General features: G+C 44.6%; 1 protein-coding gene across 1 annotated transcript; it reads right to left on the reverse strand.

Annotated features, from left to right (window-relative positions):
- Positions 1–445: 445 nt before the first annotated feature.
- Positions 446–13352, reverse strand: LOC133458832 (interferon regulatory factor 4-like). Its single transcript, XM_061739032.1, has 10 exons — positions 13160–13352; positions 10665–10851; positions 10497–10582; positions 7309–7456; positions 7132–7233; positions 5458–5820; positions 4315–4427; positions 2143–2303; positions 1980–2002; positions 446–801 (listed from the first exon to the last, which is right to left on the reverse strand). The coding sequence occupies exons 1-10, from the start codon at positions 13340–13342 to the stop codon at positions 446–448; spliced, it is 1722 nt and encodes a 573-aa protein (XP_061595016.1). The 5' UTR covers positions 13343–13352.
- Positions 13353–17331: the final 3979 nt, after the last annotated feature.

Raw genomic sequence — 17331 nt, forward strand, 5'->3', positions numbered from 1 at the left:
AATATTTAATGGGCCCTGGGCCACTCTGTACTGAAAAAAAATGGTCAGAAGGGTTAAGAACCCCTGCTCTAGATGTTTCCTGCATCATCACACCTGATTCTAATTAATGGTCGTCATCAGCTTGTCATCCAGGTCTGCACAAGTCTGTTAATGACATTTTTATCAGGGTTCTGAGGGGAAATATCTAAAACATGCAGGACAGGCTGTACCGAGGACCATGGTTGGAGACCACTACAACAGTTTTAGGATAGGGTGGAGTTTCATTCGTACTTCTCACCTAAAAATATTGAAATGAACTGAATTTGAACTGGTTCAAAGTGAAAATAGTGAACTATGAACGTGAACTGTTCATTTTTAAACTGTGTGAACTGAACTTTGAACTAGTTCATGAGAAGTACGAACTTGCACAACCTTGGACCTGGACGACCTGCAGGGGTTTCTGTCTTCAGGCCTCAGCATCATCTACCATTTCAAACGTGGACTTCAGAGTCGACTCCGAGTTGTTTTTCAGTGACGTCGGCAGCGATGACGAGTTCTCCTGTTTCTGAACAACAGAGTTGTTGTTGTGGCGTCTCGGCGTCTGTTTTCCATGGAAGTGGAAACAGAACGTGACACTCGAGAGGACGAGGACGACTCTCTCCCCGGCGCGGCGCGGAAAACGTGGTTTTCTCTTCCTCTCTCCGCCTGTGCTGATGTCATCACGTCTGAGCTCAGCGAGTGTTTGATTAACCGGCCACTTCCTGCTCCCAACCACCACTTCCTGCCGAGGCCGCGCTAGCAGCGCCGCCGCCGCTGCCGCTGCTAGCGCGGCAGGAACACACTCACTTCTGCATCGTTTATCATTATTTTCATTTTTATTACAGAAATTACAGAAAAATACATTTGTTTCTCAAAGCTTGTAGGAAAAGTTGAAGGTTTGGTAAGAAATACATGTGATAGTGTCTCCTAGCAACAGAGAATTATGTACACAAGAGTAAAGAATACAAACAAAAACAGGTAAACCCCCCCCTCTCACACACACACACACACACACACACACACACACACACACACACACACACACACACATTTGCATATCTGTACAGTAAACACGAAGCTGCGCTGTGATGACTTGAACCTGAAGACTGTTCCTACACATTTTTCAAGGTCAAATTCCAGCACTTTCAAGGGTCATTTTCAAAATCTTCCAGCACTTTAATCGCTGGGGTAAAATATCTACAGGAATATATAAACTCATAATTATTTTTTCTGCTTTTTATCACAGTTATGTACATTGTATCGTGCTGTAAACATCTAGTCATGTTTCATCTGACTGATTTTATTTCTGAGTTATAATTTCAAGCACTTAAACTAAAATTCAAGCACTTTTCAGGCCTTGAAAACACAACATTGAAATTCAAGGATTTCCAGCCCCGTAGGAACCCTGCTAAATGGTTTTCACAGTTTTGACCCAACTGCAGTTGCTAGGCAACAAGCGTCGACACGAGGGAGTCGACGTTAAATATTTTTTTCATTTAAAAAAAACAAAAATCTTGTTTAAGAGTTTTTTTTAAGTACAATCACCTGAGCTGTCAGTTTCATCCAGTTACAGAGTCAACGAGGTACAGGAAGCATTAAAATAACTAACAAACTAACAGCTCATTGTGTTGCTAAGCTACCTCCAGCTTAGCTCGGGGCTGTTAGCTCAGGGCCGTTAGCTTGGGACTGTTAGCGCAGGACTGTTAGCTCAGGACTGTTAGCTCAGGGCCGTTAGCTTGGGACTATTAGCTCAGGACTGTTAGCTCGGGGCAGTTAGCTTGGGACTGTTAGCCACGGCGGCTACGCTGAACTTTTTTAGGGATAAAATATTTTTTCATTTAAGGCACAAAAATCTTGTTTATGAGATTTTTTTAAGTACAATCACCTGAGCTGTCAGTTTCATCCAGTTACAGAGTCAACGAGGTACAGGAAGCATTAAACTAACAAACTAACAAACAAACTAACGTCCAGGCGGGCCGCCGTCCTGCAGCCGGACAAACAGCCGTCACGTTTCCGTGTCCATTGTTTTTTTCTGTGTAACTGTGTCCGTGTTTGGAAGCTTTGGCGTCGTTGGGGCGCCCCGAGGCCACCACTCCCAGGCCCCCACTCCCAGGCCCCCCTCACTCCGGCAGGCCCCCGGTGGCGTGGTGGTGTGCGAGGGCCCTCTGGTAATCCTCGGAGGAGCCCATGTGCTCGGCCACCCCCGGGTGCTCGTAGCCGCGGTAGAAGTGCCCGCCCGTCTGCTGGGCGTAGAACAGCAGCTGCCGGGCGACCAGCGGCTCCACCTGCAACAGAGACCAGACTTAGACACGGCGGGGCTGCAGAGAAGACGCAACGCAACGCAGATCTGCGGGCGGTTTGAACTTAAATAAAAACACTGCAGGATCGGGATGTAGCCTAGCGACAAGATGGAAATCAATTACGTAGAAAAGAACCTCAAACATATGTTATAATATTATAAAAATTATTATATTATATTAGGATATTATCATATGCTATTATAATATTACATATATTACTTTATATTATATCGTGCTATATTATATCACTCTATTCGCTCTCAGTGAAGGCGGACGCTTTTTCTACTCCTCTCCCTCCCTATCTGCCCTGCTGCTGCTTTTGTCCTGTCTCGTCTTCAGAGTCTCTCCTTTTCACTCCTCCCAAACTCTACAATCATGGAATTGATTAACTGGTCTCTCAGCACCATTGACCAAATTTTTGCGTGGAAGCCGTTGTGTATGGCAATATTGTCAATCGAGGATGCAGAAGATGCCTACATATTTGGATTTATGATCGCAGGGTTTCTCCTGATTATCTCCTTGATCGGAGGTGGGGGTTTCCTGATGTATCGACATATGCGTAAGTCGTCGGCGGCCTCCTTCAGCCACTTTTCCAGGCTGCCGGACGTGGCGGATGGATCAAGCAAAGCGATCAGCGCTCTGACTTTTACGCTGGGGGAGCAGGCCCGTAAGCTGGATGCGATCCTCGAGCAGAACTGCAGGCTGGCGGGGGTCTTTGAGCTCATTAACAAGATGGATAACAACATGGAGAAGCTGGGAGCTCAGCTTTTTGCCGGAATTGATTGATCACAAATTCGTCTGATCGGAGTTTATTGAGGAACCAGAAGACTGAAAGGCAGACGGAAAATTACTGAGCTGCCTGCAAATTGTTGATTTGATTTGGCCTTGATGGAGCGGCTTGGCAGGCCTCTTCGTCACAATCTCCCTGGAGGAATGTAAACATGACGCTCTGCACCCGACCTAACCCTCCCCCTCTCTCACAAACACCTGAGGATCCCCCTCCCAGAACTGTCTGCACTCTGGACGAAGGTTCTCGGACTTATCGCGTCACAGACTCTCACACACTGACACACCCCCCCCTCTCCCCATATCCAACGCCTTCCTGGCACCCCCTCTTATCAGCAGCCCCTCCCTCACAGTCTCCGGGTTGGAGCACCAGCTGCAATGGCCGCGGCCCTCACCTGGATGACCTGTGCAGGGTCCCCCCCCCCCCCCACCTGCCCATATCGTATACCCATAAGCTTATGATGTTGTTTTGTTGTGTGTATGTTGCTTTTCTGTGCTGAGGTGTTTTTTTGCACCTTGACACTAGGTATTAATACACAGTGTGAAGATCCTCTTTTTCTCCCTCCTCCTCCATCCCAGTGTCATCCTTCCTCTAAAAATGGCGTCCGTATAAATGGAGCCATCTGTGTAAACCGGAGTCAAGTTCTCTTGTCTGATTTATTTCTGACCTGGCAATAGAGCTTTTTCTGATTCTGATTCTGATTTTATATAATTATCTATTTATTTATTTATTTATTTATTTATTTATTTATTTATTTATTTATTTTTGTCAAATTAATATTCTTAATTTATTGATTCATTATATTATTTACACACACACACACACCTGGATACATATCATTGTAACTCAATGTTGTCTTTTGTTGTTGTTTGTACTTTATGTTAATTTTTTTTTAAAAGCCAAAAAAAAACAGCATAAGTTTAAGTGTCAGAAAAGGCAATTAAAAAAAAATCTCTGAAGAAAAAAGAAAAGAAGCTCCATCAAGGTCTTTACTAAACAAAGACAAAGCAAGGCCAGTCAGATATTTGTGGAAACTGCGTTCAGTGTCTGTGGAGCATCTTGGAAGAGAGCAAGGTCTTAACCCTGATGTCTCCCTGTGTGTTTGTCCTCGCAGATGTAAGTCGCTTTGGGTAAAAGCATTTGCTAAATGACAGTAGTATAGTATAGTATAGTATAGTAAAGTATAATATAGTATAGTAGTATAGTCACCTGGACGGTCAGCGTCCTCCTCGTCCTCTGCGGGTCCAGACTCTCGTCCCCGAAGCTCAGCTGCACCTGGAACCGCGGCGGCGGCCGTCCGTGGATCCCGTAGCTCTGGATCTCTGGGGGGAACACGGTTCAAGGTTCAGACTCTCAATCACATCATTCATTTCTGCTGAAGTGACATCTGGGAAAGTCCTGGCCCACGAGCTGGTGATGATGTCACAGCGTGTGGGCGGGCTGAGCTGGAAGTCATGTGACTGCCAGCTCACCCTGAACTTTAAACAGCCCGCCGCTGAGGATTGTGGGAACAGAAGGTCATAAGTGAAGCTTCAGGGAGATCTCAAAGGGCGTCCCGCAAGGTTCTATTCTAGCCCCTGTCTTATTTTCTATTTTTATGAATAACATTGGGAAGGACTTACAGCTAAAGTTCATCTTTATGCAGACGATACAATAATCTACTCTGTTGCCTCTTCTCTGCACAGCTAGAGGCCTCATTATATGGTCTAAAGTTGGTTCTTAACGCTAAGAAAAACAAATGTATGTGTATCTTTTCTAGAACGTAGGGTACGGCGTAGCCGTGGCTCTAGAGCCTGCAGCGCACCGCAGCGCTCCGCCAGCCGCACCGGCACTCTCCGCTCTCGCCGGGATGCAGACGCCGGTGGGCAGGATGCACGTTTGAGTGGGCACAGCCCACCCCTGCCCCCCCCCTAAAACCAGCCTCGCTTACAGGTGAATGAGACATGGGGTAGTTTTGTCCAAAATGTCCTGGAAACCTCGACTCCTGCAAATGCGCGTTCCCCAAAGTTTGTGGGGGCGTGGCTTTGGACGGAGCGTTGACGGGAGGGGGCGGAGGGGGCGGGGCTTAGAGGAGGCGCCACTTTCAAAATTTCAAAATTCTTGCTAGCTCTCCCAAATCAGGGAGAATACCTTTAAGCAAGTATAATATACCCTTTTTCCCTTTTATTTGATTCTCACACTCCTCGTTAACCCATTTCCTCTTCCATTTACCTGTTTCTAAATCATTTTTTGTATCTCTTTTTAAACAGATTTATGTGAGTACTTTGTTTCATTTCCTGCTCCAAACTGAATAAATAAATTATAGATATTTTAATATATTATAATTATAATAAATAGATAGTGGGCGCTCACCTGCCAGGTAGTCCTGCGTGTGCAGCAGCTTGCAGGTCACCTCCCTCTCCAGCTTGCCGGGCCCCCCCGGCCCCCCCTGCCAGTACACCCGGCCCTGGCAGAGGCGGCGGGCGTACAGGCCGTCGGCGCCCATCCACAGCAGCACGCCCCGGTCCAGCGGGGACGGGGGACCCGGGGGACTGGAGGGACTCGGGGGACTCGGGGGACACTCGTCCAGCGGCAGCGGCACCAGCTCGGGGCTGCCGGGGGGCAGGAACGGCTTCTCGGGGGGGCAGGGCGCCACCTGGCAGCCCTCGGGGCTGGACGTGGTCACCTCCCGCACCAGTGTGTCCCCCACGTACACCAGGACGTGGAGCCGGAAGTCTGGACGGGGGAACAGGGGACACACGGAGAGCCAGGTTCAGGACTAGGTAAGTTTATTTATAGAGCACAATTCAACACAAGCTAATTCAAAGTGCTTTACATCAACATTAAAAGCGGCAAGACATAATTAGACAGTAAATAACAAATAAAACTAGAACATTTCCTTGCAGAAATTTCGAGAGTGCCACGGGGGGCTGCTGCCCATTTGTGTACACTGCTGCATTTTTCAGCAATAAAGGTGAAGGACTCAAAACTAAGTCCGATGAGACCACACAAGACTCTCTGTGTCAAACCTGTGTGTGTGGGGGGTATTTAATGGCCGCCAACATGAACCGGTTCCAGCTTCCCGGCCGTGTGGCTGCAGGACTGGGGGTCGGCTAAGGTCAAAGGTCAGGGGTCAGATTTGAGTCAGGTGACCATTTCTGACTGAAGGAATGAGTCAGCAGCTGACTTCTGGTTGCCACGGAAACAAGAACCTCACTTAAGAACTTTCCGGTTTCGCTGTGAGAAAAACCCAGATTTTGGCTTCTGACAAGGTCTCAAATCACTCCGATTTGTGATAAAACCGTAGGTCGTAGCTAAAAAATAAAAACATCGTGAGAGACACAGAAGCCGGCAGATTCTGAAAATCTTAATTTTATTCAGATATTCCTTAAAATTAGTGAGTAAGCTCAGTGCGAAGACAGAGTGAGATTATTTTGGAGAAAACGTTTGATTACATTACAGTCAATGGGGACTGAGACAGGTATTGGCGCTGCTCTAGCCCCCGTTTAAATTTTGTGCATACCCCGCCTGTCAAAGTCACATTTTATGAATCCCAACACCTATGTCTACATTCTGACCAAAAATTATTTGTCTCCTTTTTACGGTTTGGCGGTGAGCTCAAGTTACAAATAAAAATGTGGGTTATTTTTTGCTGTTTCTCACACTCTACCAACCGACATTCCGCACTCTAGGTTTGACGAAAAAGTGATTTCCAGTTCTCGCTTGTGTGCTCATATTTTGAAAAGTGTACATCTTAGGAAAAAACTGTTTGGTGTTTTGGAGAGAAAATAAGTTTTCCTCTGTTTTGAAGTTTGAATCACATTTCTACATGCAGGTATGAGAAAGGTAGGTGACTCAGAAAAAAGGTGAATTTTAGTTTTTTTTTTACCTCCTCCCATCCACTATTTATTTTTTAACTCACAAATTATTTTGGTTAAAATTGCCTTTATTTCTTTTTAAGTTGGAGGACCCCCTGCAGTTCCCCTAGGGGTCGCAGACCCCCGGTTGAAGACCCCTGGTTGAGACCAGTGAGCGAGTCCGACGTACCTGTTAGCGCCTCGGCGGACCTGATGCTAGTGTCCAGCAAGAAGGGCGAGGGCTGGGTGTCGGCGGGGCCGTACGAGTAGATGGAGGCGCGGAGCTGGTACCCTGGAAACAGAACCGGACCTCAGCACCGGCACACTAACACCCGGATTAGCTGCTAATGCGGCGGCGGCGGCTAACCGTTCTCCAGGGCCGGAGACTGCCAGGGCAGGCTGCGGGGGGGGCAGGGGCACTGGGGGGGGAAGGGCAGCTCGGCCAGCGGGCCCCCGGGGTCCTGGCAGTAGTAGCTGAGCTCCGGGCCCGGCAGGGCCGGCAGGTACGGGCTCACCTGGAACGGGACGGAGGGTTTAGGATAGAAGGGGGGGAGGGTGTGTGAGTGTTTCATGTAGTGTGTGTGAGAGATGCTCTGGAAACAACTGGACAAACTTGGGGTACCACCCAAGTTTCTGTCCGTAATGCAGCAACTGCATACTGGGATGCAAGCCAGAGGAATCACCGGAGACTCCAGTCAGAGGAATCACCGGAGACTCCAGTCAGAGGAATCACCGGAGACTCCAGTCAGAGGAATCACCGGAGAACTCCAGTCAGAGGAATCACCGGAGACTCCAGTCAGAGGAATCACCGGAGACTCCAGTCAGAGGAATCACCGGAGAACTCCAGTCAGAGGAATCACCAGAGAGAACTCCAGTCAGAGGAATCACCGGAGACACCAGCCAGAGGAATCGCCGGAGATTCCAGTCAGAGGAATCACCGGAGAACTCCAGTCAGAGCCTTCCAAGTTATTATCGGGGTGAAGCAAGGCTGTGTCTTGGCACCAGTGCTTTTTAACCTCCTTTCTGCCATCACCTGTCTCTTCCATCGTGCCTTGGATCACAAAGACGGTGTTCATCTTGATTACCGCCTTGACGGCAATCTTTTCAACATCCCCCGTCTCCAAGCCCATACTAAGACAAAGATCTGCCATATCTGTGAGCTACAGTTTGCAGATGACTGCGCAGTCCTAGCCCACAGCCCAGAGTCTATGCAGCATGCCCTCAACACAATTTCCTCTCTGTACCAGTCCTTCGGTCTTCAGGTCAACACACAAAAAACAAAAATCATGTCCCAACTCATTACCCAACCTCCCTCACCCCACAGCTTCCATAAGAACGGTATCCCACTCAAAACAGTCGAACACTTCACCTACCTCGGCTCTACCATATCCTCCCACTGCTCCCTCGACACAGACATTCACACCTGCATCAATAAAGCTTCATCAGCCTTTGGCCGGCTTCGCAGGAGGGTTTTTGAAAACAGTAACCTCAAGGTCGGCACAAAGGTTGCAGTTTATAACGCAGTGTTCATGTCCACCTTGCTCTACGGGGCAGAAACATGGACGCCATACAGAAGGCACATAACAAACCTGGAGGCCTTCCACATCCGTTGCCTTCAAAAAACCCTCGTCTGTCCTGGGAAGATAAAGTTCCTCACTCGGAGATCCTGAAGAGCACTAATTCCAGCTGTATAGAAGCAGCTGTGGCCAAAAGACACTTACGGTGGATAGGTCATACAATCCGACTGCCTGAACACCGCCTGCCCCACCAAGTCCTCTACGGACAACTACAAGACGCAAAGCTGCTGCTGGTGGACAAAAGAGACGCTACAAGGACTAAAGAGACGCTACAAGGACTAAAGAGACGCTACAAGGACGACACCAAGGACCTTCTGAAGCCACTGCCATCAGCCCCACTCAGCTGGAAACTCTGGCGTATGATCGCTCAGTTTGGAGAGATACTTGCGTCAGGGCAATCACACAAATAGATGACATCAGAGATGGTCTGAGAGACGTGCCCAACGACATCGGAGGACAACCGGCATTCCCCCAACGTCCTGCCCCACCTGTGGAAGGATGTGCGGCTCACGCATCGGCCTCCACGGCCACATCAAGTGGCACCAGCAACAACAGCACTGACCCCCCGCCCCCTTCCCTCCCCTGGAGCAAGCGTCGTCATCGTACACGATGGACAGCTAAGGCTGCATCCCAATTGAACCCCTCGCCCTCGTTTTCTTCACTTCCCCTAACTTTTGCGCGTTCCCGTGAGGGTAGTGGTGTCCCAAATCCTCTTTTCACCTAGGGGTCGGGGGCATTACGAGGGCGAGGGGCTGAGAATAGCCCCTTCAAATCGAGGGTTTTCACATGCTGACTTTGCGAGCGAGGGGCTATGAAAATTTCCCAGAATGCTACGTAAACTACACCGTAGGCTCTGCGTCCATTTGACTCTCCGACCGAGAAACAGGCAGAGTCGTCTCAGACTGTGACCGAGGGAGCAAGCATTTTTTGTGAGAAATAGAGAGAAATAATCCTGTGACTTGTCAGATTTGTTTTGGATGTTTCTGATATAATAGTTTTCAGAAACCACCAAGTAATCCAGCTGTTATCTGGGTAATTTACACACTTTCAGATAAAGTTGCTGAAGATCACGCCAGAATAAAGGGATTTATGGTTCCACGTTTTACCAACGCAGAGCCTACGGCGTAGGTTACGCGGCGACGCGCGCCGTACCCTACGCCGTACGGTCTGCGTCGATTTAACGCGGACCATTAAATCAGCTCCGGAGCCGGCAGACAGAAATCTCGAAATTTCTGAGCAAATTTCTTAACAGGCGTAAATGATTTAAATGATTTATTTCAGCCAGCGTAATTCTCAACAGAGCTGCAGGTTTCTCCCCCGGGATGACGCAGCAGCTTGATCCAGCGATCACGTCTGTTCTCGGGCCGTGAGCTGCTGCTGTTACCATGGTAACAGCTGCTGCTGCTGTTACCATGGTAACAGCTGCTGCTGCTGTTACCATGGTAACAGCTGCTGCTGCTGTTACCATGGTAACAGCTGCTGCTGCTCCCCGGGGCCGGCGGCTCTTCTCATCTCCGAAAACATCGGGTCATTTCTTAACAGGCGTTATTTGGATAAACTGAGCCCCGGTTGCGGATCTTAACGGTTACTTTTGAGCCTGAAAAAATATTAATTTTTAATATTTTTAATTTTTTAATTTTTAATAAACTTAATAAAGTGGCATATTAACAGCGCTACAGCTGAAATTAAAACAGCTTTTGGCTCTCAGCTTCCTGTTCAGGTTAGGGATGAAAACAAGGGGGAGTAGGAGAATTGGGACAGCACCTGGGCCAAGTGTCCTAGATTTCAAGTGCCCTAAAATCTCCCCCTTCTTTTTTAGGGGGTAGGGAAGAAAAGAAGGGCGAGTGGAGAAAAGAAGGGCGAGTGAAGGGGAATGGGGATTGGGCCTAAGAGTGTGTGTGTTTCATGTAGTGTGTGTGTGCTCCTCTCTCAAGCCCCGCCCCCCGGTCATTCCCCCAGGTAAAGGACAGGAAGTTACCTGCGTGGGTCCGGTGGGTCCGGTGTTGTAGGGGTTGTGCATCTGGAACCCTCCGGGACTCAGGGGCCCGTCGTCCTGCCGGGGCCCTGCGGGACACACACCGTTAGCGGTTAGCCTGCTACAACACACACTCATGGAGCTACTGCGCAGGTGCGTGTTGGGACTGACGTTTCTTGGCTCCCTCCGGGATGATGCGGTACACCTTGTAGGGGTCGGAGATGTCCAGCTGGCTTCGCTCCACCAGCTCCTCGAAGTCGTTGCTCTTGTTGAGCGCGCAGCGCAGCCGCGTCTTCCACGTGGGGGGGTCCGGCTTGTCGATGCCCTCCCGGAACTTGCCCTTGAACAGCGCCCAGGCCTGCAGACACGCAGACAGACGGACAGACACCTCAGTGACTGCGTTTCCATGCAGCCAATAAAATATCTCTATATTATGAAATCAATAAACAATTCAATCATCCAAATCATAAGAAATAAAGGTTTAACACATCCTGCTTTGCATGTGATGAGACCTTCACTTGTAGCTAAATTCTACATCTGTGTGGGAAACAAGACTGCACTCAGAACTGGTCAGATCTTCCAGTGACAGCAGCGGAAGCAGAAAGGAGTTTTTACAAACTGAAGCTTATTGAAACTATTATTATTACTATAATTAAAACATACTCTAGGTCCACTATGTCCCAGGGGCGTCTCTCTGGACTCGTCATCATCAGCATCAGTCATACAGTTGCACAACAGATTTATTATGATGATGTAATTGATGATTTTGCTGCAAAAAGATTAGAAAAGTAAAGTTCTAGATTGCACTTTACCACTTTACACCTGTTGTGAAAGGGTGAAAGAGCCAGGTTAAAAAATCTGCTAGTCTGAGCTCTCAATTCAGATTATGTGAATAAGCCTAAGTGTATTTTTTTATTTATTCATTTTATTTTATTCATTATTTATACATTTGAATGTGTGAAGGATTAGTGTAATTTAGACTGTTTTTTTTTATACACACTGTATTTCATTAATTTTTCTTATTCATTTATTTATGAAAGATACATGGCTGTGCATTTATGGGGGGTGGTTTTTTTTTTCGCCCAGGGTGCAAAAGTAGCCAGGACCGCCTCTGTTGCAAGTTCAATGCTATTAAAGCACTTTAAACTTTAAATCAAAGCATTTTGTTTTTTCAAATAAAATAAACACATTTTTATGCAGTTTAGTATGGAGGATTTTTTGTGCCAAAATTAAATAAATAAATACATCATTCATTAATTAAAATGGGAATTAAATATATCATTAATTAATTAAATGTGTCATTAATTAATTAAATGCTGAAATAATAAATATATATTTTTACTTAAAATGAATTGTATTTTAATTAATTAATGACATATTTCATTCTAATTTTAATTAATTAATGACACATTTAATTAATTAATGATATATTTCATTCCCATTTTAATTCATTAATGATGTTTTTATTTATTTAATTTTGGCACAAAAAATCCTCCATAGTTTAGAAGTTTTGGGGATGTCCCTTTTTTTTGGCTCCTGCTCTGCAGAAATCGGGGCGTCCCTTATTTCTATTTCTGAAAGGTGGCGGCATATCCAGAGCACATGGGCGGGGACGCATCTGCATCCAACGTGGTGAAGAAACGATTTCAGCTCTTTTAAAGGCCTTTTCATAAATTTGGACTACTTTCTGACACCTTTGTAGCTTCTGGACCAATAATGAGGATATTTTCTGCTGATCAGCTGAAAATAACTATTGATCCCAGTTTAAATGAGGAAACACGCGCAAACAGGCGACGCAACATGTTTCTTAACTCACAACGTGGGCTTTAAGTTAAGCAATATATAAAAGTTGTGTTTAATGGAAGAGAAACCCACTAAATACATGAAGGATGTGAATACTCTGGTTCTTTTGGAGTTGTTTTTGAACTTGCGAAGGTGTTTCTCTCCCGCGGGGACGCGCGCGTTCTCCTCATCTCTCCATCCAACGTGGTGGAGAAACGATTTTAACTCTTTTAAAGGTATTTTCATAATCCTGGACTACTTTCTGACACTTTTGTAACTTCTGGATTTTTCTGGTCCAAAACAATAATGAGGAGATTTTCTGCTGATCGGCTGAAAATAACTATTGATCCCAGTTTAAACGAGGAAACACGCGCAAACAGGCGACGTGACTTGGTTTACATCTTAACTCAGAACGTGGGCTTTAAGTAAAACAGAACTTTAAATATTGCTTTATGGAGGAGAAACCCACGAAATACATGAAGGATGTGAATATTCTGGTTCTTTTGAGGCTGTTTTGAACTTGTGAAGGTGTTTCTCTCCCGCGGGGACGCGCGGCGCGTCTCCTCATCTCTCCATCCAACGTGGTGGAGAAACGATTTTAACTCTTTTAAATGTATTTTCATAATTCTGGACTACTTTCTGACACTTTTGTGGGTTTCTGGTCCAAAACAATTAACAGTTAAATGAGGAAACACGCGCAAACAGGCGACGCAACATGGTTCTTAACTCAGAACGTGGGCTTTAAGTTAAGCAATATATAAAAGTTGTGTTTAATAGAGGAGAAACCCAAGAATACATAAAGGATGTGACTATTCTGGTTCTTTTGGAGTTGTTTTAAACTTCTCGAGGTGTTTCTCTCCCGCGGGGGCGCGCATGGTTCCTACCTTGAAAAGCGCAGCGTCCTCGTCCCGGTTGTAGTCCTGCTTCCCTGCGTGTTTCCACGGGATCCTGAAGATGCTTTTCTCGTCGTTCTCCCACACCAGGCCGGGATATTTCCCGCAGTCCACCTGCTCGATGAGCCACTGGCGCAGCTTCCCGTTCCCGCCGCCGCCGCCGCAGTAATCCATGCCGGGGTTCGAGGCGGAGAGACGCACAAGCTCGGGGCTCTCTGGTGGATCAGGCTGGTGTGGTGAAAGTTTGAAAGTGAAAAACTCTCTAAAAGCTCACGCTGGTGTTTTGAAAGTTTGAAAGTGAAAAACTCTCTAAATGCTCAGGCTGGGGTGGTGAAAGTTTGAAAGTGAAAAACTCTCTAAATGCTCTCCCACGCAGACACATGCGGGGTTAAAACGTGCGTCCTGCATGGGAGCGGAGCGGAGTTTTCTTACCTGTGAAACTCGAAACCCCGTCAAGTTTTGAAATCAGTCAGAAAGTGTCAGAAAGCCCTTCATCATCCGGCGGGCTCAGTTTAAATCCTCTCAGCTCGTAGCGAGACGCGAGAGGGCGGAGAGAAGGAGGAGAGGAGGAGGAGAGGAGGAGGATGCTGAGGAGGAAGACGCACCTGCCGCGTCTGCCGCGTCTGCCGCGCCTGACGCGCCCTCCCACATGTAAAATAAATGTAAATGTACTTTATTTCTAGCACCTTACATCAACCTATAGGTGAACCAAAGTGCTTTACAGAATAAATATACAGGACTGTCTCAGAAAATTAGAATATTGTGATAAAGTTCTTTATTTTCTGTAATGCAAAAATGTCATACATTCTGGATTCATTACAAATCAACTGAAATATTGCAAGCCTTTTATTATTTTAATATTGCTGATCATGGATTACAATTTAAGAAAACTCAAATATCCTATTTCAAAAAATTAGAATATTCTGGGAATCTTAATCTTAAACTGTAAACCATAATCAGCAATATTAAAATAATAAAAGGCTTGTAATATTGCAGTTGATTTGTAATGAATCCAGAATGTATGACATTTTAGTTTTTTTAATTGCATTACAGAAAATAAAGAACTTTATCACAATATTCAAATTTTCTGAGACAGTCCTGTACAATCAAGACAAAAAGCGTTGCAGAATAAAACAAGAATAAAACATACCATCAAGACCAAAGTATAAAAAAGTGTCGCCACACGACTGGGTATTTGTTTATTTGTTTATTTAAAAAGGATCCCCATTAGTCTCCACCATGGGAAGACTATTCTTCCTGGGGTCCACACATAGACATACAAAAGATAATATAAAAGATTATAATATAATAATAATATAATAACATGACAATAAAGATGACAATAATCCAACTCAAAAAGGGTGAAAAATCTTCACCACAATTCCTGAAATAATAAATTTAACCAAAAATAAAAGTTTAAGTAACCAACCATCCACATCCTAAGTTGCATTATCTGCTACTATCACCAGATGTGTTCCGCTTATGTATCAAGATACTTTACAACGACTTTATAATATACTCATCCCTCTATTTATAGAAGTATAAATATATATTACATATCATAATATACTCATACATTATAATATACTCATACTTCTAAACTATATATACACTCATAGCCTACAGAGATTTAGAATATATTTACTATTCAATTTATAATATACATACAATTTGCACAATAATCACAATATAAACCTCGGAGAGATCATAACTTCCTTCTGAACCACAGCTTTAAAACCTGACATCTTGTTTATTGATTATTGATTATTGCAACTATGCATGGGGGGAGATGGTTCCAGTGTGTGACTGCTCTATACATTACTGTTTTTTTCAAAGCATTGGTTCTGGGCATAGGCAGAGAAAAGTGATTAGCTAAGGCCATTCTGGTTTCATAGGTGTGGCTATTATTTGTTGGTAGAAGTTGCATAAACAAGAAGCCAGGTTTGCGTAATATACAGATATTCTTTAAAAACATAATAATGCTGCATGCTAGTCGATCCTCCACCATCATCCAAGACAGCTCAGCATGCATGCTCTCAACACTGCTGATAGATAGAGCAGCGGAGAGCAAGGCTGCTGATAGATAGAGCAGCGGAGAGCAAGGCGTGCCGCTCTGTTTTGAGTGAGCTGGAGTTTTACTAGTGCTTGTTTGGAGGCACAGGACCAAACTGTTGAGCAGTAGTCAAGATGAGACAAGACTAGAGATTGAATTAATAATTTGATAGTTGTTTCATTCAGCAGATAGGAGTTTCTTCTAATATTAGAGATGTTTCTACTCATTTTAGACACAATATTATTAATATGATTAGACCAAGATAATGTTTCATCGACAGTCACTCCCAACAGTTTGGCTTTTTTGGCCTGTTCAATGGCAACACCTTGCACAGAAATACACAACTTAGGATCAGACCTCAGGGCATGTTTAGAACCAATAACAATACATTTAGTTTTCATGACATTTAGTTTCAGTTTGTTCTCTTCTACCCAGTTAGAAACTATTATTAAAAGCCAACCTGAATAAATAAGTTTTCAGTTTAGATTTAAAAAGGCGTGTAGTGTGTGTAGGGGAGGAGAGAAGGAGGATGCTGAGGAGGAGGACGCGTCTGCCGCTGCCGCGTCTGCCGCGTCTGACGCGTCTGCCGCGTCTGCCGCACCTTCCGCGCCTGCGGTGCGTCTCTCTCTCCTGCGAAGCTTATCGCAGCACAGAGCGGCGGATCTCCAGTAAGACGCCGGGGGAAACCCTGAAAGCTGCCGGCGTGTCACACACACACCCGCACACGTGGAAACTCTCCGCGCAGAGACGAAAACAATTCTGTGAAATGATAAAGCTTTACGAAAAGTATTTAGAGTTGGTCCTGCCGTAGAAGTGAGGCACAAAAACATCCGTCTGTTCCCCCTGGAACATTACAGGGAACTGGTGAAAAAGTACATGAGATAATAATTATCTCCGCGAGGCCTTTAGAGAGAAATGTTTGCATGAATGAACCGATAAATGTGTTTCTATAAAAGTTGAAATCCATGATGAAGCTCATTCTGGTAGAGGAACATTCAAACACTGCAGTATATATGTAATAAATATGAATAATTCGCATATAAATAAATGTACATATATATATATATATATATATATATATATATATATATATATATATATATATATATATATATATATAGTCGTGTAACAATGTTATACTTCAGTGACTCTGCTTGTAATTCTGTATTTTTAACAGTTTTTTATTGTTATCAATGTTTACAAAGAGTTAGAATTTTTATCCTTTTGGAGTTAAAAGTATGAAATCTTTATTAACATGCTTTACAAGATTTACATTTATGTATTTGACATCAAATATTACTTTAAAAGTTACATTAGCAACCAAAGCAGCTCCAGACAGCGCGTCACCTAAACTAGTCAAGGCAAAGCAAGTTTATCTGTGTAGCACAATTCAACACAAGGTAATTAAAAATGCTTTACATCAACATTAAAAGCGGCAAGAAACAATTAAACAGTAAATAACAAATAAAATGATAAGAAAAGAGGTAAAATAATAGAAAGCACCAGTTGTTAAAAAGTAAAGGCAGTAGATCCAGCAGGTTCATCTCATTCTTACAATGGCAAGAATTACGTTTCTATACGGTCAAAATGTACAAAGACTGGGTCAAATACAGGATTACAAAATCTGTAACAATTAGTACGGTGAATTAAACCAATTTGACAATTCTATGCCACAATTCCTGTTTCCAAGTCTTGTGACAGGAGTAAAGTCTTAACTGGTCAGGTGACTGAAATAAAAACATTCTTATGGCTTTAATGGCCTTTTTTTAAAAAAGAAAAAAAAAGAAAAGGTTTTCCGGCATTGAGGTGTCGCAGGACGGAACCAGAACCTGGACGAGCGGCACGAGGCCCTCAGGCAAGTTTCTGTTTAGCACATTTCATGTACAACATTCAAAGTACTTTACATAAAAATCTGTTTTATTTGTTGTTTTTTGAAAGTCTGAAATGAGAGACACACACAAGCCTTTGGAATCTAAAGAGAGAAAACAAACAAACAGAAACGGGAAACAGGCAGAGACACAAACGGCAACCAGTCCAGGGGCCTCATTTAAAATGGACTGCGTAGGATTCATACTAAAAGTGCACGTACACCCAAAAGCCGAAAATGGCG

Source organism: Cololabis saira, chromosome 13, assembly GCF_033807715.1.
Source record: "Cololabis saira isolate AMF1-May2022 chromosome 13, fColSai1.1, whole genome shotgun sequence".
NCBI classification, from domain to species: Eukaryota; Metazoa; Chordata; class Actinopteri; order Beloniformes; family Belonidae; genus Cololabis; species Cololabis saira.